This window comes from Conger conger, chromosome 13 (genome assembly GCF_963514075.1).
Source record: "Conger conger chromosome 13, fConCon1.1, whole genome shotgun sequence".
Taxonomy (NCBI): domain Eukaryota; kingdom Metazoa; phylum Chordata; class Actinopteri; order Anguilliformes; family Congridae; genus Conger; species Conger conger.
In genome coordinates this window covers 30,496,519-30,522,341 of record NC_083772.1, presented here as the reverse complement: position 1 = coordinate 30,522,341, position 25,823 = coordinate 30,496,519, and the positions used below count along the sequence as shown (strand labels likewise).

The 25,823-nt window shown below is 48.2% G+C and overlaps 2 protein-coding genes across 3 annotated transcripts in view; both read right to left on the bottom strand.

Moving 5' to 3' along the window:
* Positions 1 to 63: 63 nt before the first annotated feature.
* Positions 64 to 22,160, bottom strand: LOC133107908 (segment polarity protein dishevelled homolog DVL-3). Its single transcript, XM_061217202.1, is given in 16 exon segments — positions 64 to 500; positions 1,543 to 1,758; positions 2,047 to 2,214; positions 3,132 to 3,263; positions 4,585 to 4,734; positions 5,575 to 5,642; positions 6,359 to 6,435; positions 6,899 to 7,038; positions 8,251 to 8,320; positions 8,552 to 8,599; positions 8,601 to 8,646; positions 8,864 to 8,999; positions 9,271 to 9,407; positions 10,176 to 10,297; positions 12,130 to 12,199; positions 21,668 to 22,160. Coding segments are annotated over 16 exon segments (2,178 nt in total). The 5' UTR covers positions 21,829 to 22,160.
* Positions 22,161 to 23,172: 1,012 nt separating this feature from the next.
* Positions 23,173 to 25,823, bottom strand: part of rnpepl1 (arginyl aminopeptidase like 1) — a 12,873-nt gene continuing 10,222 nt past the window's right edge. Inside the window, exons 10-11 of one of the 2 annotated variants that reach the window (XM_061218390.1) lie at positions 25,678 to 25,820; positions 23,173 to 25,102 (exon numbers count right to left, since the gene is read on the bottom strand). In XM_061218390.1, the coding sequence (XP_061074374.1) occupies positions 24,839 to 25,102; positions 25,678 to 25,820 (407 nt within the window). In that variant the 3' untranslated portion in view covers positions 23,173 to 24,838. The remainder of the gene's footprint in view (positions 25,103 to 25,677; positions 25,821 to 25,823) is intronic. The other variant, XM_061218388.1, reaches the window with a different exon arrangement.

Genomic DNA, 25,823 nt, shown 5'->3' with positions numbered 1-25,823 from the left:
CAACGCCAACCGGCGCGCCACACGCCTCCAGTGAGACTCGGCACCCCAGGAACCTGGCACACATCACATGACATCCACAAAGAACTCGCTGGGGTTTCCCATGGCCATGCGGAAGGACTGGCGGGAGGCGGCCATTTCGGGGGGCACGGAGTCCAGGGCGCGGGCGGGGGGGGAGCCGGGCACGGAGTCCAGGTCGCGGCCGGGGGGGGAGCCAGGCGCGGCGGGGGCCACGGCGGGGGCCGCGGCGGGGGGCGTCTGGGGCTGGGGGGGCAGGCCGGGGGGGCCGTAGGGCAGGCTGGGGGCGGCAGAATGGGCGCTGCGCAGGCTGTGGGTGCTCCGCACGCTGTGTTCACTAGGGGGCGCTGCCGAGTGCTCGCTGGGGGCCTTCTCCCTCCGGAGCTCACTCTCACTGCCACTGCCGGCAGACTTAGACTCCGCCGCCCCGGCTCCAGCTTTAGCCTCCTTCTTAGCGCCCGTGCTGCGACTGGAGCCGCTGCTCCCTGAGGAGGACAGAGAGAGAGAGGGAGGAGAGGAGGGAGGAGAGGAGGGTCAGTTAAAAGCGACAGATACAGTATTATTAATATCAAGTGTTTTCTGCCTAGCATGTGACATACAAAAGGTAACCTGAGTAAACACAAAACATTTTTTGGACATTACGGGTCGCATTATGTCTAGCATGAAGCATTGCTTTTCACAGCAAAAACATCATACCAAGTCAAACATGGCAATGTTAGTGTGATGCTGTGAGGATCCTTTGCTGCCTCAGGGCCTGGACAACTTGTAATGATTGAAGGAACCATTAATTATGCTCCTCACCAGAACATTCTGAAGGAGAATCTGTACATGAGCTGAACCTGAAGTGTAAGGGTTATGTAACAAGACAATAATCCAAAACACCATTGATTGACTGAAAATTGTGAAAATGAAAGTTTTGGAGTCGTGTAGTCAGCCCAGAAGTCCTGACTTGACTCCGATAGAGATGCTGTGGCTGAACCTGTGCAGTTAATGCTCAAAAAACAACCAAATGTGTTTTTATTAAAGCAGAAGAGTGTGTTATGTAAATGATTTAAAAGACTGATATCAAATTACAGGTAGTGTTTGCTTGCAATTATTGCTGCAAAAACCCGGTGTTGAAACCAGTTATTAAATTTAAGGGGGCAATTACTTTTTCTCAGGGGTGACATGGATGTTTGATAACTTTTTTCATGAAATCAATGATTCATTTGAAAAAATGTGTTTTGTGTTTACTCAGGTTCCATTTCTGTAATATAAAAATTTGTCGAAACCCTTCAATAATAGAGAAAACCAGGAAAGATTTTCACAACATTGTACATCTTGCTGTCTTTGGGAGCATGTTGCAGATTTTATAATATGTCTCCAAAAACAATTTATTCATTGCATTAATAACATAATACAATGAGAGTCAACACCAACAATGACCGAGGCAATTGAAAGTCTTTCATGGTGACTTTGGCATCACTTCCCTTTGAATGTTCACGAGTGGAGTGCTCTGTGGGTTCTGTCGGTTTGAGGGAGCCTCACCTTCGCTGTGTTGGCTGCCAGCACTGCCTCCCCCTGCAGCGTGGCCGCGGGGTGGCTCATGTGGAGGGTGGGGGTTGTAGGGGTGAGGAATAGGATACTGGTAGGGGAAAGCCAGGGGCCAGGGGGACACACCAGGGTGGGGCAGGGGGGCCAAGGTATCCTGGTCAGAAGCTCCACTGGAGCCATCATGGTCGTGCAAGGAGAGATTAGCCATGTCTGAGAGAGAGAGAGTGAGGGGGAAAAGGGGGGATGGAGAGAGGGACAGAGGATGAGGGAGCAGAGAGAGGACAAGGAAAGGAGAGAGGGGAGGGGAAAAAAAGGTTGGAGTTACCAAGGTTGTGCACTGTAGTTCTGCAGACTTCAATTGACAAACAGGGGAGGACAGGAAAGGCAAGGAAAAAGACGGGATATACCCACAAGTTCAGTCCATGACACAGAGAGAACAAACGGGAGAGAATGGAGGAGAGAACAGGAGCCAGAGCAGCATGAAGAAGAGATACTCACTTCCACACACATCTCCAAAAATGTAGTAGCACTGCTCGGAGAAGGTGATCTTGTTGACGGTGTGGCGTATGTACCCAGCCTTCAGCAGGTTGCTGGCGTACTTGCGCGCCTCACGGCGGTCAGTGAAGCCCTCCACGCGGTGATAGAGCCAGTCCACCACGTCAGACCCTGAGAGACACACCCCGTAAACCCACCACGTCAGACCCTGAGACACACACCCCGTAAACCCACCACGTCAGACCCTGAGAGACACACCCCGTAAACCCACCACGTCAGACCCTGAGACACACACCACGTCAGACTCTGAGACACACACACACACCCCGTAAACCCACCACGTCAGACCGTGAGAGACACCCCGTAAACCCACCACGTCAGACCCTGACACACACACCCCGTAAACCCACCACGTCAGACCCTGACACACACACCACGTCAGACTCTGAGACACACACACACACCCCGTAAACCCACCACGTCAGACCCTGAGACACACCCCGTAAACCCACCACGTCAGACCCTGACACACACACCCCGTAAACCCACCACGTCAGACCCTGACACACACACCACGTCAGACTCTGAGACACACACACACACCCCGTAAACCCACCACGTCAGACCCTGAGACACACCCCGTAAACCCACCACGTCAGACCCTGACACACACACCCCGTAAACCCACCACGTCAGACCCTGACACACACACCACGTCAGACTCTGAGACACACACACACACCCCGTAAACCCACCACGTCAGACCCTGAGACACACACACCCCGTAAACCCATCACGTCAGACCCTGAGACACACACACACACCCCGTAAACCCACAACGTCAGACCCTGACACACACACCACGTCAGACTCTGAGACACACACACACACCCCGTAAACCCACCACGTCAGACTCTGAGACACACACCCCGTAAACCCACCACGTCAGACCCTGAGACACACACACCCCATAAACCCACCACGTCAGACCCTGAGACACACACACCCCGTAAACCCACCCACCAGACTGAACAATTCTTTTCTGCAAATAAAAGGTGAAACTAGTAGAGGTTCCGGACAGACTGTACCTATGAAGGCGTTGGGGATGGTGATCTTCAACCACATCCTGTCTCGCACCTCGAGTCCAGACTCTGGGGAGGCCATCGCCTTGGCGATAATCGCCATATCGCTGTGGATGGACAGGTGGATATCGTCGAAGCCTAGCGGAAGGGATGCACAGGACAACAGTCAGACAGACGGATGGACAACAAGGAGAAGCAGACACACAGCCATGAGCAGCAGCAAAGCAGGATGTGACATCAGCGCACATGCAGGGTAGCGTGGGGGGGCGGGGGTAGGTGTATGAATATAGTAGTGGTTCCCAACTCTGTTACACCATCCTGTAGGTATTCATTTCAACCTAAATTTGAACACCTAATTCTACTAGTTAGCAGCTCAACAAGATCTGGGGTGAGGAAGTGGATCGGGAGTTTATAAATCAGGCTATAGTGATTTTCAGACAGTAAGCATATGAAGAGCAGCTGTGTGGGTAGAATAGTGGTTTTAAGACAGGGAACAAGGGAAGTTCTGCACAGGGGACACGTGTGGTGGAGGTGTAACGAGAGATCTGAGGGGATTTGATCCCCGGCCTCTCACTTGTCCAAACATTTGTTGGACGAACGCGTTACCAGTCAGCTAAAGACAAAATCCACCTCTATGGACACAACCTCTGGTTGGGTGTGGGTTTTGGGACTCAGGTTAGGGTGTGGGTTTTGGGACTCAGGTGAGGGTGAGGGTTTTGGGACTCAGGTGAGGGATTTGGGACTCAGGTGAGGGTGAGGGTTTTGGGACTCAGGTCAGGGTGAGGGTTTTGGGACTCAGGTCAGGGTGAGGGTTTTGGGACTCAGGTTAGGGTGAGGGTTTTGGGACTCAGGTGAGGGTGAGGGTTTTGGGACTCAGGTGAGGGTGAGGGTTTTGGGACTCAGGTCAGGGTGAGGGTTTTGGGACTCAGGTCAGGGTGAGGGTTTTGGGACTCAGGTGAGGGTGAGGGTTTTGGGACTCAGGTCAGGGTGAGGGTTTTGGGACTCAGGTCAGGGTGAGGGTTTTGGGACTCAGGTCAGGGTGTGGGTTTTGGGACTCAGGTGAGGGTGAGGGTTTTGGGACTCAGGTTAGGGTGTGGATTTTGGGACTCAGGTTAGGGTGTGGGTCTTGGGACTCAGGTGAGGGTGAGGGTTTTCGGACTCAGGTTAGGGTGTGGGTCTTGGGACTCAGGTTAGGGTGTGGGTCTTGGGACTCAGGTCAGGGTGTGGGTTTTGGGACTCAGGTCAGGGTGTGGGTTTTGGGACTCAGGTCAGGGTGTGCGTTTTGGGACTCAGGTCAGGATGTGGGTTTTGGGACTCAGGTCAGGGTGTGGGTTTTGGGACTCAGGTCAGGGTGTGAATTTTGGGACTCAGGTCAGGGTGTGGGTTTTGGGACTCAGGTCAGGGTGTGGGTTTTGGGACTCAGGTAAGGGTGAGGGCCGAGGGAGGGAGAGACACTTACGCTCGGTCTCAGGGATGGAGCTGGTGATGGAGGAGCTGGTGGAGGTGATGGTGCTCATTGAAGGGCTCATACCGTACACCGGGTACGCCCCCGTCATGGCGGCAGTGTGGGACACCCACGCAGCAGGGTCAATAGGCCGGATCGGCTCACCTGCAGGAAAACGGGGGAATTTCCAGCTGTAAAATTATATAATTGTATGTACCTACTACCTGGAGTAGAAAGCACACCATAGACAAGGTACAGTTACATCTTATACACTTTCTGAAAGTCAGAGTAATATTAGGCTGACATATTAAGATTATGTTTATGTCTTATGTTGTTCTTTTTAATATTACATGGCATCACATTATGTGTGTTTCTACATATGTACTATCATGTTAAAGCCAACCCTACCTGTAAGAGCAGAGACATTAACATGGCATGTCTTTATGATACATCCTCTCCGTACCAATAGTTAGCTTTTTCTTTACAGTTCCCTAGGTTTATAGGTTACAGGTTTGTATGTGATGAATTGATTTGCACAAGGATATAAAAGGATATTATCAAATATTACATTACATTACATTACATTAATGGCATTTGGCTGGCACTCTTATCCAGAGCGACGTACAACAAAGTGCATACCCATAACCAGGGTTAAGTGCACTGAATATACGTTGCAAGACAATTTGTGTGGGAGAGGAAAGAAATCCTAGGAGCTTATAAGATTCCTCATCTAAAAAAAAAGTGTGTTGTGTTTGTTATGAGTCTGGGGTGCTTTGCATGTCAGCCCAACCCTGTGTGGAGAGTCATTCTGAGGCCGCGTTCCCACCAACACCTCGGTCACGGCTTCCTAATGTAGTGTCTCACCTGCAGCTTGGTTGTGTTGTTTCCCCGGGTTTATACTATTGACGAGACCCTTTAGTGTGAGTGATGAGTATGCCCTGAGTGATGCAGTGACTATGTGAGCGGGCGGAAGGGCTCAGACGTAGGCCGTGTGTAAATACTCACTCCGGGGCAGAGTGAAGCAGCTGCGCGGGTTGGGGTCCCAGCACTTTGCCACGGTTAGAGTGACAGGGCTGTCAACACACAGAGCAGCCACGGATTTACACACCAGAAGGGAAACAAGAACGCACTTTCACACACGCTTTCATGAAGGGATATTTCCCGTATCCTTGTGAGTGTATGTGTGGGTGTATGTGTGGGTGTGTATGAGTGGGTGTATGAGTGGGTGTATGAGTGGGTGTATGTGTGGGTGTATGTGTGTGCGTGTGCGTGTGCGTGTGCAGACATTAAAATGGGTTTCATCACATTTCGTCACACTGGGAGGCATGTCCCTTCAAGGCAACTTTTTGTAGCTAATATATTAATTGTTTAAATGAAAGCACACTTCTGATGGCGTCTGGCAGTGATTAGTACATGTTTAATTTTATTGTTTTCGCCACAGGCCATCTGTATCGAATTAAGCTGATCCTTCTCAATGCATCAATGCAAGCTTCATTTCAAGAGCTCACACACAGAAGATGGCGTCTTGTCTAAATGTATAGCAGCTAAAAGCCCACAAATGATGCCAAGAAAGTAACGAGTCGGCAAGAGTTGAGAGAAAATATTAGACAACAAAGAGAAGCATTGTAAGTGTGACAGTGTGGGGTAAGCACCCAGTGAGCATACAACATTAGCGTCTCACACGAGCTCATGAGGCGAGACTCAGAGCGCATGTGACCTCAGCGTCAGAGTATTCGCCATGCACAGCAGAGAACATCTGCGCTGTGAAAAGCAGCGTGCGGCTCCTCACCCCGGCTTGTGCACGACTTCCCTCAGCACCCGCACGGCGTCATCGTTGCTCATGTTCTCGAAGTTGATGTCATTCACCTTAAATGAGAGAGAAAAAGAGAGGAAGAAATATAATCACGCAGCCGCTCAGTGTGAGTTTCCACACACTTCCATTACCCCATTACCCCTCCTCCCCTGCCCTCCTCTTCCACATACCCCCCTCCTGCCCCCCCTCCCCTCCCCTCCTCTTCCACATACCCCCCTCCTCCCCTCCTCTCCTCCTCCCATACCCCCCTCCCCTCCCCTCCCCTCCTCTTCCACATTCCCCCCCTCCCCTCCCCTCCTCTCCTCCTCCCATACCCCCCTCCTGCCCCCTCCCCTCCTCTCGTCCTCTCCTCCTCCCATACCCCCCTCCCCTCCCCTCCTCTTCCACATTCCCCCCCTCCTGCCCCCCTCCCTTCCTCCTCCCATACCCCCCTCCCTTCCTCCTCCCATACCCCCCTCCCCTCCCCCTCCCATACCCCCCTCCCCTCCCATACCCCCCTCCTGCCCCCTCCCCTACCTGCAGCAGCATGTCTCCAGGTTCAATCCGCCCATCGGCCGCCACAGCCCCGCCCTTCATGATGGACCCAATGTAGATGCCACCGTCGCCTCTCTCGTTGCTCTGCCCCACAATACTGATGCCGAGAAAGTTATACTTCTCTGCACAGAGAGGGACAAACAAGAAGGCTTTCATATTCATCCAAGGTTTGCAGATGGAGAGAATGAGAGAGAATTTTATTCTCAAGAGGGCACGGCCTACCGCCAGCAGAACCTGGTTCTGCTTGGTACATAACTTCAAAGAAATTTCCAGAAAGTCCACATTAAATCTGAACACGGTTTACAGATCACATTCCGTGCGCTAATGAAGCCCGCAGATGCTGATAAATGCCTGCACGGCGAGGGACAGGCGCTTCATCAGCTGTGCTAATTGCACCCCGGACGCCTCCTTTCCACAGAGCAGCTGGAGCCGGGCTCGCTCCCTCAGTTCGGGTCCGAGGAGGTTTCCCGTAACCCTGCTTTTCCGCTCAGCCAAAAAACGCGCTTCTGGTGCCCGGTCGCATCCAAGCCGCGGGTGGAGTCAGCGGGCGGCCTAATTAAACCGGCTCTGATTAAACCGCAGGGCCACGGAAGAGCGTGATGCAACCACTGCGGACTGCGAGCGAGGGCCAGAGCCGCGCAGATGTTGTCGGAGGGCTCCTCTTCCTGGGAACGCGAGGCGGAGGACGGCGGGGAGGGTCCGGGCGGACGTCTGGGTTTGGGCTGCGGCCAGCGGTCTGGGCGAGGGCCAGCGGCGGGGCTCTGGCTGCAGGGGAATGTGCACTCCAGCAGAAAAATGAGTCATCGGCGGCTTCGGCTCCAGGTCAGCGGGGGAGAGAGGGTGTAGGAGGCCAGGAGGACACAGGGACTTGGAACGCGTTACTGACAGCTTCAGCGTTTACTGAGCCTGAGCTAATGCGGTTTCCCCTCCGTCTCCCGCAGGAACGGCCAATACCGCTCGCTCCCCAGCGCTCACACGCGACCCCTCTGCCCTCGGTTCCACAGCCCAGACGAGCCCTGCGCTCCCGTGAAGCCCGTCAGGTCAGGGAGGACGTTGTGTTGTGCAGCTCACAGGCGGACTCGTGGGCACTGATAGAACAGTATGTTTCAGACTGAGTGAGGCTAGAGGCAGCCGTGCGTCAGAGCCAGCTGCGGTCAGCACCAGCACGGTCCACTGCAGGCCCGGCCACGTACAGAACCAGCAGAGGAGCCACCCAGCAGTCTATGTTTTATTTCAGAAATGATTTTTGAAAACAATTTGACTGAGCGAGAAGAAAACTGGCAAAGAAAGGCCAGCACGGATGAACAGACAGACAGACAGACGCACAAACTTACCCATGTTTAAAGTGACAGTGATGATATTCAGTGACATAGTGGAGTCTGTGATACTGCTGAACGAGGATGACTGGAGAGGAGAGAGAGAGAGAGAGAGAGAGAGAGAGAGAGAGAGAGAGAGAAGGAGAGAGGGAGAGGCAGAGAAAGACAGAGGAGGAGTGAGGGGTAGAGAGGGTGCAGGAGAGAAGAAGAGAGTGGTAAGGACACCCAAATATAACAATAAACACTGAGTGCAGTGTGTGTGTGTGTGTGTGTGTGTGTGTGTGTGTGTGTGTGTTGAATTTACACTTGACAGTCTCACCCGTTCCATGCGTGGCGTTTTAGGTTTCCGTCGGCGACGGCGGTGCCGTTCTCAGCAGTCTGGATGAGCTGCTCTTTTCTGTGGACCCGCTCAACCTGAGGAGGGATTACATCACCAGATGACACCGCACATCTGAGCCCAAGAACCCACAGCATGAACACTGAAACCTATCACCATAGAGGGCCTACTCTGTCCAGAAAACACTGGCAGAAAGCTACTCAAACAGTGGGTTCTGTGGTAGTGTTGGATCAGAACCGGCCTGCTCCGAGCCCAGTCACTCAGTGTTCCTGCAGTAAGGTCTGTGGGCCTCACCGGCTGAGGGAGTCGTCGTCCTCGGAGTCGAAGAAGCTGGTGGACTCCAGCTCGCTGCTCATGAGGGTGGAGCAGCTCTCATACCCCGCCAGCTCCGGCCTCCTCTCCGCCCGCATGTGGCCGTTCACACGGGCGCCTGCGGAGGAGAGAGAGTCAGAGGAGAAACACACACACGCACACGCGCACACACACACACACACACACACACACACACACACACACGCATACACACACACGCGCACACACACACACACTCATAATGACAACAAGTAAATGTACCTTTAATTCAACAGCAAAGCAGTTTTAACCAAATGCTTTAATTCAGTCAAAGAGTAATGCCTGAAGATACAGGGAAGCAGATCGAGGGACAGACAGCTAGTGATGGACAGACACACGGTTCGACTCACCATGGTCATGACCGTCTTTCTTACGCGGCCTCTCTCTCTCCCGGTCTCTCTCCTTCTCCCTCTCTCTCCGTGGGGGAACGGTAGACTCTGCCTCAGTGTCATTGGCCACAGCCTCATGGCTGCAGGCAGCGTTCGCACTGGAAGGGTGAGTGATGTCACTAACCAGGGCCCAGTCAAGTCAGACTCCACTCCACTGTAGCCATGGCCATTTCACTATGAGGGCTACACCACTAGAGGGAGCCCAAGACACACTGTATACTGTCACCAGGCCAGCGCACAGCAGGGAGAGCACAGCGTTTATCATTATTCACACGCAGGCACAGAGTGTGTGTGTGTGTGTGTGTGTGTGTGTGTGTGTGTGTGTGTGTGTGTGAGAGAGAGAGAGAGAGAGAGAGAGAGAGAGAGAGAGAGAGAGAGAGAGAGAGAGAGCAGGGGAGAGGGAGAGAGGGAGAGAGGGAGAGAGATGAGAGAGAGAGAGAGAGAGAGAGAGAGAGAGAGAGAGAGAGAGAGGAGGAAGCACACAGACAGGAAGGACCAAAGGGCCAAACACACCTAGATACAGGCATATGCTCACAGAGCGATCTGTACACAGTATGTCTGTGCTTTTGGAATACAAGTGTTATATTGCTTCTGCCAAGAAAACAAACTTATATGGGAATAAGAAGTTATTGGGAGCAAGAAGAGGCCAACAGACCTGTCAAAAGAGACACACAAAGACTAACGAAGACTATTACACGTCACAGCTGATTACAATCCAATGGCACTTCCCTTGCTAACTTTCACCCCACCGCTGTCCACTTAAGAGTTTACTGCAGGGGCAATAAAAACCTTCTGTGCACACTCCGTGAACATGAACGAACACACACACATTCCCTCCCTGACACACAAAGGGGGGTGGTACTCACTGGAAAGAGGGGGGGCGGGAGTCTCCGATGCCCCCGGTCCTCTCCAGAGGGGGGGGCAGCTCAGCCTGGCTGTCTGCACACACAGAGCCCCCGTCAGAATGGGAGCCGTCCGCTGACACCAGCTGAGGACGGACAGACAGTCAAACAGAGGCAGACAGACAGACAGACAGACAGACAGTCAGACAGACAGTCAGACAAACAAGTGACATTCAGACAAATAGGGACCTCTCTCATTAACAATGCATGTCTCTCTTCACTCTAGAGACTGTTGTGTGTGAAAATCTCAGGACATTTTTGAGTTTGAGATAGTCAAACCACCCTGTCTAGCACCAACAATCATTCCATTGTCAAAGTCCCCATTCTGATGGTTTATTAAATTATCTGACATTAACAGAAGCTCCTGACCTGTATCTGCATGGTTTTATGCATTGCACTGCTGCCACACGATTGGCTGATTAGTTAAAACGCATGGATAAGTAGGTACATAAAAAAATAGATGGAGAGAGGGAATAAGAGAGGGCTGAAAGAGAGCGAGAGAGCCAGAATAAGAGGAGCGAGAGAGAGAGAGATCCTTTCACTTGAATGGTTTGTTGACAGTGCAATGACAGATTACCCAATTGCTCGTTCACATTTAAAAAAATCTAACGAAGGCCCAGTTATCCATGAATGAAACATGACCTTTTATGGACTGAACACCTGTCTCTTGAAAACAAATATATTTCATATTTAAATGTCAATAACAGAATTAGATGGTGGGCATTATTGTAACAGAAAAAGACCTTAAAAGTCATTTTATTTACTGGAAGAGGTACTACTTAAGACTGGAAGAAATACCGACTCAGATCCCTCAGACCTAGCTGTGATGGCCATGGAGGTATACAAAGAGGCAGTATACAAGATAATGAAATGTATGCAAGTAAAGAATTGTGAATGAAGAGATTCAGGAAAAGAGAGGACAGAAGTGAGATGGTGTTGATGGTCAAGGGGCTGCCTTCACAGTAGCACAGGGTGAATGGCTACACTGAAGACAAAATGGCAGATAAACACAGTAGTGTACTTAAGGAATTTCAACACCCTAACCCCCTACCCACCAACCATGAAGCAAGCACCCCCAGAAATGCTCCAAGCTTTGTGTTTGACACTGTTAAACACTTTGAGCCTTGAGTATCGTTTACTGTGTGAAAATGGAACTGAGCCCGACTTGTTTCTGCTGGACATGTTAATGTTTAAACCTGGGGGGGAACAGAAAGGAGCGAAACTTCTGTTTCTCTCTTCTGGACAAATGAGGGAGTATTCACACCGTGTGTATATTTGCATGTGATACACGTTATATGCACGTGTCATATACTGTATATTATATTTGTGCGTGTGCGTTCATGTGCGTGTAAATGCATCGACAGTATTGGTGTCTGCGCGTTGTACCCCATATGCGTGTGTGTGTGCGAAGCTGAGGCGAGTTTAGATGAAGGCTAAGTTCTTCATGAAAGCTTGATCAAAGGACAGGCATGACTTTGACTATCTCAAGCAGCAGAACGGTTGTGTCTTTCATGATAGAGAAGAAAGGCATTAAACGGGTAAAATGGCTTATCTGGGACAGATGTGTGTGTGTGTGTCTCTCTCTCACTCTCACTCTCTCACACTCTCACACACTCTCACACACACACACACACACACAGTCACACACCCAGTTACACACACACAGCCTATTCCCCAGGGACTCCAGGGGACAGCTGCAAAGTAACACTGCGATGCGATTTAACACACACATGCACGCACACGCAGTAACACGCACACAGACACACAAACACAAAAAAGGAAAGGGGGGGGCGTAAATGTGTCATGGGGAGATAAAACTTTATCCAGATAGTTTTATCTGCTGAATCTGTCAGAAGAGCTCAAACTGAGAGAGTAAGCAGCCGATTTGAAAAGAGGAAGGACTGTGACGGACACTTACCCAGGACACCACGCGCCCGTTGAAACACGGCAGTTTGGCATTGTCATCTGAGATTTCCTCCTTTACCACCCTGTGTGTGTGCGGGGGGGGAGACAGACAGGCCGAGACAGAGAGAGGGGGGAGACAGAGAGAGGCAGACAGAGGGAGAAATCATTCATCACTAAATAGATGCAGCAGGCCAGATGACATTTGCACGTGCAAAACACAACCTCATTCCCCTCATTTCCTTCCAGACTCATTTCCCAAACCCAGCGTAATCACATTTAACATTTTCCTCGATTTTTCTAGATTGCAGGAAGTAAGGCCTGCATTTGGCGAACCGAGATGGCGAGATGGCTAATGAACAAATCTGCATTTCACTCAGCAGGCAGCGGGACCCACCCTTAAGACCCTTGTATGCCAGCTTTGGCTAGATATGAAAATATAATGAATGTCAATAAAGCAAGTCAAACAGCAAATCTGAAGGAGAGTGTGGATTTACCAAGCAGCAGTATGACTGCATTGGTCCCTCACAAGAATGGAAACAAACAGCCGTGACAGCGGTGCTGAGGTGCACACGCCCTACATGCGCACGCTCACACAGCACGCTCACACAGCACGCTCACACAGCACGCTCACACAGCACGCTCACACAGCACGCTCACACAGCACGCTCACACAGCACGCTCACACAGCACGCTCACACAGCACGCTCACACAGCACGCTCACACAGCACGCTCACACAGCACACTCACACAGCACACTCACACAGCACACTCAATATGAAGAACAAACAGAGGAGGGCGGCGAACGTGTAGCTCCAGAGATTTATGGCCCTAACTACCCATAATCCTTTGCGAGCAGGGATACAGACATGAGAATTTTACACAGCTCTCTCGCACACGTGTCAAATCAAACTCGGGCACACCCATGCACGGTAAATCATCCGCACACGTTGAGCACCTCCCTCCCCCATCCTCACCTCCTCCCATCTGCTTTCTGAATAGGTACTGACCCCGAGTGACCCACCCGCCTGTTGCTATAGAAACCAGCATTAATTCTGCGGAGAGGGAGGCAGCTGTGCAACGTCACAACTACAACAGTCATAAATGATGATGAAAAAATATCATTAGTGCAGAGTAACGTGGCAATTACGCTGCACAGTTAAGTAAAATGTAAATTGCAATTTCGTTTGAAAGCATCCACTAATTTGTACCCAATTCCCAGTTCCCGCACAATTGTACCCATGGTGGAAGTTCAGTGTCTGGGCCCTGAATAAACGAGCACCTAACATGCTAATTGAGGCACATGTAGAAAACAAATGGCATTCGTGGAGTCGACACACCAGTGCATCATGTTTTTTGCCAAATAATTAATCATTTAAAAAATAGTAGGCCAACACTGTGAAAACCACAGTAAGATGAGCTGTTCTCTGGCAGTCTGTAGAAATATGTGTGGTTTAACTCTTCACAGATGTATGCGCCTTTTGAAACCATCTGTACACAACTCCTTTGTTTAGTCAACAAAATGACATCCTATTGAATGTAACAGTTGAGACACACATTACTCTATAAGAATAAGCAGTGTACACATAGACATATACAATGTCAACCAGCCTTCTACTAGGGTCATGCTTAATGGCATTTACATAACTTCACAACGAAACATACAACCTTTAATGAGCAGCCAAAAGCAGGAAGTGTAAATATGAAATTATGCTGCTGTATGTCAGCCTGCTAGATAATACAAACTCCATTCCAAAAAAATTAACCCAAACCATCTGCTACATTGTGAAAAACAGTAAGTGTAACAATAAAGCTGTTGAAGGCAAAATGCCTTTCATTTTATTCTAGGGTTCGGCCACCAAATCTGACAATATGGCAAAGAAAACAAAGCATAATGATGTCAGGCTAAAAATACCACCATTGCATAAGTGCGTAAACCACCCAGTTACACATGCTCCAGTACACACTCATGACTAGGACACACACGCACACATATGACACACACACACACACACACACACACGTCACATGGCACACACACACACACATCACATGGAACACACACACACACACACACACACACGTCACATGGCACAAACACACACACGTCACATGGCACACACACACGGCACAGAGGAATGAAGTGCTTGACATCGCTCTCACCAATATCACTTTCTGCACAATGTGAATGATGGGATATTTATCATTTTCTGATACGCATCAGCATTCACATGCTCGAACCCTTCCTGCCCATTTGGTATTCATTTTGATCAGCTTTGATGTCCTCGCACACGCTGGTGTGATGTAACGCCAAGAAATAAAAATCATTTCAGTCCAATTCTTTCTGAATCATCTCCTTTACTTGGGTCACATTAGCAAAATGTAAAGAAATAAAGCAAACGCCTCGATACACAGCGGACTCCAGATTTACTGACACCCTAAATAAGAATGAAGAAAAAAGGCTGCATATAATAAGCAGATAATAATCCATGTTATATTCATAAGTATAAAAATATACTTCTATTTCAATACATTGCCCCTTGTGTTTCAATGTTATTTATTAAGTAATCTAATTTTATGTATTTTTTTATATATTCGTTTCAGATCTTTCCCATGTTTTTCCAATTTAGAAGCCAACTGTACCCTATCTATTCTGACTGCCTGTGTGTTAGCTAGGGATACACTGCCTGGGGTAGACCAGGTGATCCTCAGAATGACACGCCTCCTCCAAGCTGTATCGTCCCGCCCGTGACCGTGATTCCGAGGCGCCCGGGGTGCTGTTGTATGCAGCGATCTCACTAAACCCTCTTGCTGAGTCCCTCCCCCTGGCCTCGGAATGGCAAACCAATTATGCCGCTCCATGTGAGCCAACCAACTCCCACAAACGGTGAGGAAGACAGTGAGGGAGGCCATTAAGGGACCAAGGTTTAAGAATGGCAGATTGGTTGCATCTTCAGTCCTGCAATGGCCATCTCAGTCTCCAGACTCAACCCCATTAAAAACCTGCGGTCTGACTGAACTTGAGGATATCAATGATTCTGACAAGTTCTGCTAAAGAAGAATGGTCAAAAATCCATCCAAAGGTGTTCTCTAACCTTATGAGAAATTATAGGGCAAGACAAAAGGCTGTCTTCTTTGCTGGGGGTGTTTATTAATTAATTAAAGTATTAATCCAGGGGTTCCAATAATTGTGAAACCAGAAATACATTTATTATTTAAAAAAAAAAAAAAAAAAAAAGGTAGATTCCATTGAATAATTAATAAAGCACACGGCACATGTACAAAAAATGTTTGTCAGTAACTATCATTTTTTAGTTTACAATATTTCTTGTGCGTATTTATCAAGGGTGCCAATAGTTCTGAACCTGACTGTACATATTTTCCATAGGCCACACATGCACACGACCCACCGTGCACACATTTGAAAGAGATGGGGAGGGGTAGGGACGGCACGGTGACGAGCAGGCAGAGGCTGCCGGGTCAGGTGGTGCTGTGACTGACAGGAATGCGAGTGTGTCCGGCCCCGCCCCCTCCTTCAGTCCGGCCCACCTGTCTGAACTCTGAACCCGCACAGCTCACACAGCCAGACATGCGTCACATGCTTATCCTGCCGGCACATCATAAACATGATGCCTTCACAGCAGCTGGGACTTTACACAGATCATTGCCTCTAGTGCTGCAAACGAGATCCACAAATAATTACTGTCTTTATTTCATTGTCATTGTACTGTACTGTCCAAAACAGGAAAAACACAGCATGCGCACCATGAACTGTACTGAGTGAGATGACGGCAGCCATGTTGGATCCCATTTGGATGGCACAAATGCAGCAGGTTCAGGCAGAACTTAAGGAAGCTAAGGTGAGGCGGCGGCCATGTTGGATCCCATTTGGATGGCACAGACACAGTACGGCGGAACAGCGGCTTGAAGGAGCATGAAGAAAAGCAGGAGCAGTGCAGAGACTCACACACCAGAATGCACACATAGGGCCCTGTGTGTACGGAGGCATGTATGCTCACATGTTTGCGCACGAGCGAGTGCGTGTGCATCTCCCACCTGCGTACTTACACACCTGACTGCACAAACACACAGATGGAACGAAACATCCTGCTCCGTACAGCGAGATCCCCCCTAGGGCTCAGCTCATTACACTAACAGGGTAACAATAATATTCTCCATAGAACACTGCCTATTCCTCCACACTCTGCACTGGGCTGAATTCACTGGCTGCACATGCAGCCTGAAATTTAAAATAATATCCTCCTGATAAGAGTTGCATTTGCATTCCTATGCATTACTTGCAATATACAGAGGCTCACCGAGCACTTTATTAGGTATTTATTAGACTAAATGTAGACTTCTACCGCTGTAGCCTATCCACTAAGAGTTATGATGTGTTGTGTGTTCAGAGATGCTCTTCTGCATACCACTGTTGTAATGTGTGGTTATTTGCGTTACTGTCACCATTCTGTCAGCTTTGACCGGGCTGGCCATTCTCCTTTGACGTCTCATTAACAAGGCATTTCTGTCTGCAGAACTGCTGCCCCCCTGGATTTTATAATCATTTTTACACAATTCTTTGCAAACTAGAGAGTGGTGTGCGTGAAAATCCCAGGAGACAGTTGATGTGAACATTAACTAACACATCCTCTTCTCTCTTCTCTCTCTCTCTCTCAGCACAGAGAAGATGGCAACACGCTCAGCCGGCGGTAGAAGCGCTAACCCCCAGCTGTGCACACCGTACGGGCGAGCGCACTGCAGCTCTCAGCAGCTCTGGCACACTTCATGGAGCTCCATTACTCCCACTAGCGCACACACGCACGGTAGCGATGTCACACTGGAGGAAGCCACACGCAGGGCTTTCACAGCTTCTCAAGTGGTCACTGCCAGGTTTAACAACACCTCTGCCCCATTTCAGCACTGAACCACAGTCATAACTCCCTTCTTACTGATTCCTTTCAACACCACTCACACACATCGATTTCACCCTTCCTTCCCCTTCTCTCGATCCTCCACCCAACCCTCCCCCTCCCTCCCTCGTTCTCTTCCCCCTCTCTGTGGTGCAGCGAGTGTCCGGTTCTGTTGAGAGCTTGGCATATCTGAGAGCAGCATTGACCTCTTAATAAAGACCCACTTTGCTCAGTGTCCATGCTGATTAGATTATCAAACTCAATTCAGAGCAGAAAACGGTGAACAGTGGAGAGCAACAACAGGCCTATTAATCCCATACACAAACACACATGTATTAACCCACACAGGAGGAAAGACCGGAAAATAAAACGGGAAGAAGAAGAAGAAAGTAGGTCAGCTTCCTTAAGAAAAAACACTGATTCAGCAAGAAAGAGGGAGGGGAAAGAGGGGAATAAAGGAAAAAAGGGAGCAGAAGGTAGGGAAGGGGGCTCTGGAGTAAGACTTTGGCACAAGCTGTACTTTATTTATATTACTTAATGTATAGTTGACATTGTTGCCTTTTCAACTCTTTAAGCTGTGGCCATCTGTTATTCTTGCCTACGATTTACACACTTCCTGCTGTGCCCAAGATATCAGCTAAGAAAGCCCAACAGAAGGAGAGAGAGGGAGAGAGAGAGATTTAGTATTAATTCTTAGTTCAATTTGTGGTTTCCCCAAACATTACAGCTTGACAAGGATTATATTTTGCATCCAAATAGTTAATTTCACTGTATAGTGGTCTTCTCCCAAAAGGCAACAAAGGCATTAGTGAATACTGCCTGGAGGGTATGGACAATGGTTGTATTTATCGTTTTGTCGTGTATGATGCCAACTTGGCTCTCTAGGTGGCTGGATGAGAGAGCCAGGTTAGGAATTTAGCCAGGACACCAGGGAACCCCCGACTCTTTGTGATGAGTGTCAGGGGATCTATAATGACCACAGTGAGGCGGCTCATTCCAAATAATTATTCTATCTGTCCTCATCTCCTCGGACTTCCACTGACCTAGAAAAATTGATCGAGGTCCACCATCTTAAAGGATATTCCACCCTTTAAATGCTCCTTGTAAGAGCCATGAGGGAGGAGCTAGGAGTCATAAGAACATCTTTGGGATGCAAGTATTTTTTCAGAACACGTGACATGTACAGTTGTTTGCAAAACTTTTGGCACCCCTCGTCAAAAAGCCTTTTACAATTAATGTCTAAGTGAACAGAGGTGAACCTGACCTCCAAATGGTACAATGTTAAACACGACACATTCCATGACACATTTCTGCAAGAAAATGTCCTCTTTTGCATAATTTTGTGTTCAGGTTGTTTTTCTGGCAACTCTCCATGTAGTTCGTTGTTTAAAGTACGTTGTATTGTCGTCCCTTGAACAGCTAGACCTACGTTTGCTACACTTTTTTTGCAGCTCTTTTGCAGTGCTGTGTGGGGTCTTCTGAGCATTTATCACCAGGTCTCAGGCCATTTTATCTGAAATATTTCTTGGTCTTCCAGACCTTGAATTGACTTCAACTTTTCCATTTATCTTCCATTCTCTAATGTTTCTGACAGTGGAAATGGGTAGTTTGAAACATTATGAGAGTTTTTGTAGCCTTCTCCTTCTTGATGGAAATGAACCATCTTCATTCTGAAAACCTTGGACAACTTTTTAGAGGAACACCATGGTTGTCAACACCAGACAGAACAGCCACTGCAGTTGGATACTTTAGAAGTCATAGAGTTACTTCAGAATAAAAATCCAGCCCTGGAATTATACTCGCCTAACTCACTGAAGCCCTAAGGAGTAAATTATCTGCCACGTCTGTAATTGACAAGTTTTCTGACACTTAAAAGAGCAAGCACATATAATTTGCCAAATGCACATTTCCTCCATTCTTGCATCCTTTCCTTGCTTCAATTCCTTGTGTCCTCTGAGCTAGTGGAGCTAGGAGCCAGGACATCATGTCAGGACACTGGGATGAAATGTCCAGTGGGGAAGGCCAGCTGCATATTTGATATGAAAGGTTTTCTTGAGCTGACTCGTGGAAATAATGTCCAGTCCCAAACAATCCACCTCGAATCGTGCTGCCCACAATCCACACCTCCTCCCCCACCAGCGTGCAGATGTGTACAGATGTGCACAGCCTGGGAAGCAGCTGGAAGGCCGCTCCATTACAGCAGGGCTAGAGCAGCTGGCCGTTAGCCTGGGTCACCTGATGCGCCCGAACCCAAGCAGCTGCTGCAGATAGACGTGTATGATTCTGAGCAGCTCAGGTTAACCCCCTATGCAGTTACACTGTACCACCCACAAAGCTACAAACACATGACACACGTCTGACACTCAACAGAAACATCCAACGCCACTGTCTGTGGGCGAGCAAGGCACCATGCCAGACCAGCAGTAAACGGCTACCGTCAAGTGAGGTCCCAGTTGGGCCGACTCAAGCAGCCTCCATGGAAAAATAGGAGAAAGGCAAAGCCAGTCACACCACACTGGACTAGTGCCTTCATTAACCATCGAACTCGGAGCCTGACAGCCCACAGCATCCTGCTTACTGTTAGCCAGCCTGAATTATGAGTGGAATTGCTGCCTACTCCATCAAGGCACCGCACTGATGTAGGTCACCATTTCCTCAGCATCTCTACAAAACCCATGTTGATGGATTCTTCTTCTTCCTCTGTGTGGGGGAGCTCCCAGAAGGTGTTTTGCGAAACATTAAAAGTCACACACTAGTCCATCTATCACTAGTAGCAGTGAGCTTGAGGAGAGTGTTTGGAGCATAGCGAGCGAAATTCCCCTAGGATTCACACAGATTCCGTACAAACAAATTCTTCAAATGCCAACCACTGTTTTCCCGAATTTTCTCACCTACGATGTCACCACAGATCCTCCATACAGCACTTCTTGCAGATCTCACATGTAAGCAAGTGTGAGGCAATGCAAGTGCAAGACAGACTGAGCACAAAGTGTGAGTGTGGGTGTGTGCTGCAAGCACGCTCAGGAAAGTGTGCCCATGTGTGAACGCAAGCGTAAAAGGTTAAGAGCACCATATTTAAGTAAGTCATCAGTATGAACTACGCTCACCCTCCCACCGTTGTGCTCAGGCTGTGCTATATGGAATTCATATTATAAATATCCGTGTAATAAGTACAAGAGAAACGGTGATATCTTTAATATCTAGGAGACTTCTGACTTTACTTCAAATGGTCCAACTGTAAAAAACGAGCTTTAAAAAAAATTGCAGATTTGAATAATCATTTGATTATTGCCGAGCTCTGTTGTCGCCGTTATCACGACAAAACGTAGCGGTTAATAAATAAAACCATGCGGCAGAAAGTGAGCGTCCCCGTGTGAGATGCACAAAGCTTCGGGTCGACAACAATGGAAGTGTTCACCTTGAAGAGCGAGTTTGAACAGGACAGAGATGCGCCCCAACGCAGCAGGCAAAGCCGCGCGCGTCTTTCCTGCAGTCAAGTAACCTAACGCTTGCAGGGTTTCCTCGCGTGGTAGAAACACCTGGATGTAAATAAATCAAATACGCCGTCTGATATTTTTCTCGGGTCCCGTATGCCATTTCCGAATGACCTAGAATAGCGCACGTTGCATTCTGCCCATAGTTATAAACAGCCACAGTTCTACTTATTTAAAAAAGAAAACTTATTTGGTACACATTTTTAGTCTTGATATTTACTTTTGATAAGAAAAGTGCTCGCGTCAATCACTTTTCGTTTTACTAATTCCAAGTGAGACATGACAAGTGTATGTTCCAGGCGTAAGCGAATGGACGGTGACGTTACTGAGCAGGACAAAGTGGCAGTCAACATGCTCGTCCTGCCCCGGACAATGACACAATTAACTAGCTTTTACAACTGGATACAAGTTACCTGTGAGAGAATGACTGTGAAGAGAATGTGCCAATTAACCAATGGAATTTAGAGCAATTTACAGCATGTGTGCCTCTTAAGGCCACAATTTCGTTTTCACTTTTCCCGATATGGATAAAAAGAAGTCACAACCCCCACAAATGAACATATGGTAAACACTGAGCACATAGACACAACCTCTCAATTCTTAGCTGCTCCCCAAAATACAGGTGACCTTGGAAACCCTTTCTCTTGGATACGAGTTGAACTCAAAATCATCCAATTACAGTGTAATGTCCCGTCGTTCCTAAAATACCAGACTTCCCATGTTAACTGTGTGAATGCACTAACGCTACCCCTCTCACCCCCACCCCTCGAATCAACGCTGCCAATAGCCTTATAGCTAAGTCTTCCATTTCCAAAATGGTCGCTACTAGCGATGAAAAGCTTCCATCCCTAGCTAACATTTTCAAAGCCATTTAAGACCCGTAATACCTGAGGTCTTCCAAACGCACTTAGCCTACTCCCAACGCCAGGTTGACAGAACAGGACCGATGTAGGTCGCTCCAGTCAAGGGGAAATTGAGACTGGAGGCGAAATCTGCAGTAGAAGTAGCTAGCTAGGCACCTAGCATGCATAACTGGACACAGTATCAGTTGATTAACAATACAAAAAGCTCAACAAAATTGTCAGAACAACCAGATCGACTCGTTACAGTTAGACATCCACATAGAAAAGAAACGTATAAAAATCTCACCCGAAATCATCGTCCATTGATTTGAAGAAAAATTTGTAATTTGGTTTATTGAGGACATTTTTGAAGTCGGCAAGAGTGACCCTGTCCGCTGCGATGGGCAGTTTGACCAGGTATGGCGTTTCCTGGTCGTTCAGGTGATAAATAATTTTGGTCTCCCCCATGGCAGGCCGCTGGGGAGAGAGAGGCCGAGTACATCCAGCACCGGGCGCTCCGACTGCCTCCCCGGCGCCGGTTCACCGTTGAGCTCCTTACCCCTCGATTGTCAATTCTGTGCTTGGAGACCTATCTTCAACTGATCCGCACGATAGCGACGAAAGAGAGTTGGCCTTTAAATATATAGTTTTTCTCTTAGATCATTCGGTTTTGTTTTGGTTCTGTGTCCTTTAGTTTTATTCACTCTCCCGAAAAAAGAGAATAAAGTTAGCTTGCTGTCCCCCCAACAATGTGTGCTCAGCCTCCCCCTTTGCTTCTTTCCAACAGCTGTCTGTCGATGTGTGTGGACACCCCCTCGTTTTCGTAATGTCTCTGTGCTCCCTCTACTGGAGCAAATTGGAATTAATAACAAAAGAAGAAAGAAAGCGATAACGTGGTTACGACCAATCTGCACCGAGGACCATTGCCTCAAAGCAAAACACTCGCGCCACGAGATTTTTTAATTCCTTTCTGCCCTACATTGAATTGCCAAGCTTTCTGACCAAATTATCTCTAACCTACCCATTGAAATAACTCATATAAAAAATAAAACCACACAGGTACTGTACTGAAACAGCTTGCGTTATATGCATTTTATAAAGCGTTATCTTGCATTTTCAGAATGGTAGTCCATTAAATTATTCTTCCATATCAGATTGCCCCCAACCTCACTTAACGGCAGTGACTGCAACGAGCCCCTCTGCTGGACACATCATGTCATTACACCACACGGCACCAAAGGCTGGGTACCTAAAGTTTGAGTACCTAAAGTTTGAAGGCTGGGTACCTAAAGTTTGAACTGAAGTTTGGTTCTGAAATAATACCATTTCAGAATTGAAGGTAAAATTAATAATTAGAAAATGTACTGGTACGGTTGAATGAGTAAAGTACTAAAAGTATACTATGCAATTGTATCACTATAGTGTACTGTAGTACAAAGACTTCAGCTTTTCAAGACATCCCATTATTCAGGTCCAAGAGCCAACAGCTGCAACAGAACAAACATGTAAGTGAACAACTTGAATAACCAACAGTTCTGTTAAATTAAATTAACATGCTCAGCACACTGTAATTTGGGGATGGATGCAACCAAAAGATATACTAAAGAATACACCAGCCAAATGTGCAAGGACTTGTTAAAAACCTGTTTGTCCATTTCAAAAGCAGGGTAAATCCACAGTACATAAGAATTGACACTGTAAGCAGGAAGATGGGGTTTGGTCAGGACCAGCCTGAAAGTGTAGCACTGCTAAGTGAACTTGCCTGATGTTTTCTCTGGATAAGCAGGCATAAGTCATTTGAGGGAGATTTTTTTTTTTTTTACGTTTATTAACCAGGAAGTTTCTATCCAAAGCATCAAGTATTTTGGGAAAACAGGAAACACCCTGTCTTTATTACACATAAAACAATGAAATACAGCGATCTCTCAATTTGTGCAAATCAGTAAGGCTCCTGATAAGGGTGTACTTTGCATTGCTCCCTCCCCCTCCAATCCAGCCCCAGCCTCTACCCTAATCAAACCATCACAAGTCACTGAACTCTCCATCGTAATCCTGGGGCGTGTGGTCCATTAAAAGCAGGGAAATCACAATACTGAAGGAAAAACATTTTTCATGAACAAAATTACATCATTCTCCTCAAAATATTTACCCCATTGATTTATCTCCTTAAAAAAAATCGCCAGTCGTTCACAAAATAATCTGTGACACACAGGACCAGACCAGCGGCAGGGTTCCCGTGTGCTGCAAGATGTGACTGTGACCAAAAATGGCGGTGAGACCAATAACCTGAACTAGTTTGCATTGGGAGCTCCTTTTGCCATTAGCAACTGAGCTAAGGTCAGATGATCCATTCCCTTTACTTATACCCACCCAATTAGTGTAGAATTAGGTCCTGTACTAGGATCAGCTGCTAAGAGCAAACATGACCTGCATAACAAAGTTCTAGATTTTAAAAGGCACATATGTGGCTCCTCCCCCTCCCTCTTGAGAGACATACCTGAGATGGCAAGGTGGGAGGAGTTAGCACCAGGTATATATGAGGGAGTTATCTGGAGCGTGAGCACAGCTGGTGGAGGAAAGGAAAGGCAGAGCCAGGCTTTTCCAGCTTCATTCCAAAATGTGTTTCTGCTCTGAATTCCAAGTGGATCCCACTTGATCTCATTAATAATGGCGTAAAACTGTAGTGTTATGAGTAAATTGTGTCACTGATTTCTTTATGAAATCTGCCCTCTGAAGGAACATGATCATACGCAACTCTTCTCTCAAAATATGCTCTGAGCAGAAGTACCTCAAGTCACTGACACACAGCGTCACTTTAACTGAGACTGGCAAGCAGTTGGTTCTGAACCTGGTCCAGACATGTTAAAGCAAAGCGTGAGTCTAAACATGGTCCAGTCCACTGACCAACAATTCACTTGTATCAAGTTTAACAGTCAACAGACAATCTAACCGAGTTGGGTCATCCAACTACTGTTGCAGGGTATGAACTGTTCCACGGTTTCTCTCACACATGCACACACACAGGCACACACACACACAAGCACACACACACGCACACGTACACACACAAGCACAATCTTGCTCAAGGACTTTGCTTGGGCACTTCTGAGACATGCATACAAATATACAAAAACAGGCACAGACAAACTGCCAAACAGAAAGATGGACAGACAAACAGACAGAAAGGCAGATAATCTGTCTGTTGCTTGCCCCAGAGCAGCTTCAACAGTTAGCTTACAAAAATCAGGCATGCCATAACAGCACCTTAAACAAAGTACTGCTTACGTTCCGTGTGTGTGTGTGTGTGTGCCTTCTTGAGTGTGCACAGTGGTCTCTTTTCCCCTGTTCCAGTCTCCTTCAGACTAGACTTAATAATTCAAACAAGTTCAGTCAAGCTCCTCTCCTACTCCATGACTCCTCAGTTCCATCACTTCTCTCTCTCTGCCTACACATGTCCATCTGTCCGTCCACTGCTCTCTCAGGCAGACACATTGACGTCTCGCAGGGCGATGGTTCCGGGTGCGGGGGGGTCTGTGGGGGCAGGGGCTGAGGCGGGCGGGGGCAGCAGGGGGGAGGTGCCCCCTGTGGGGACAGCACTGGTCTGGTATAGGATCTGCTGCAGGGTCCGACGCAGGTTGGGGTGTAAACGGGCCTGGGTCTGATAGAACACCTCCACCGCAAAATACTTCATCACCCCTGAGCACAGGTCCTCGTAGAGAGGAACCGTGTACATACGAGACGTCTAGAGGGAGTGGAGGAGAGGGAGAGGGAGAGGGAGAGAGAGAGAGAGGGGGAGAGAGGGAGAGAGAGGGAGGGAGAGGGAGAGATGGGCAGGAGAACACAGGAGAACAGTGGCAGTTAGACAATGCATATTTGAACATGCATTTTATCACATCACTATGAACTACCGCGACCCTAGAAATACATTTCACATTTCATTTGGCATCTGCAAATTCATTTTCCAGCCCTTTCCTTCTCTCCCCCCTCTCGCTGCATCCCCTCCCTCTCCTGTCTTACTTCCTGTGTTCGTGCATCTGGAGAGAGCGCCACTACTGAGCGCTCCACACGTTTACTCTCAATGGCCTCTGGGCAGCAGGTGCAGACAGGATGTTCTCTATATATTCCTGGTCATTTATATTTTAGACACAGAAAATTGATAAGCCAAGCACATCTAATCCTACCCTGAATCTTCAATAATTCAATAAAATACCATAAAAAATATTAAAGACTCCTAGATTAAGACTCTGTCTTATCCCCCTCCCTAACTCCCTCCTCTCTCTGTTCTTTTCTCCCCGTCCTGGTCCCTCCTTCTCTCACATGTTTGTGCAGGAAGCTCCGCACTCGGGGCAGGTCAGGGTAGAAGCTGTTCCGCACCACGATCTGCAGCCAGCGAATCTGCACCTCCGCATTCATACCGTCCAATAGGGCAGAGTAGCAGCATGACAGGCAGGTCATCACCTCTG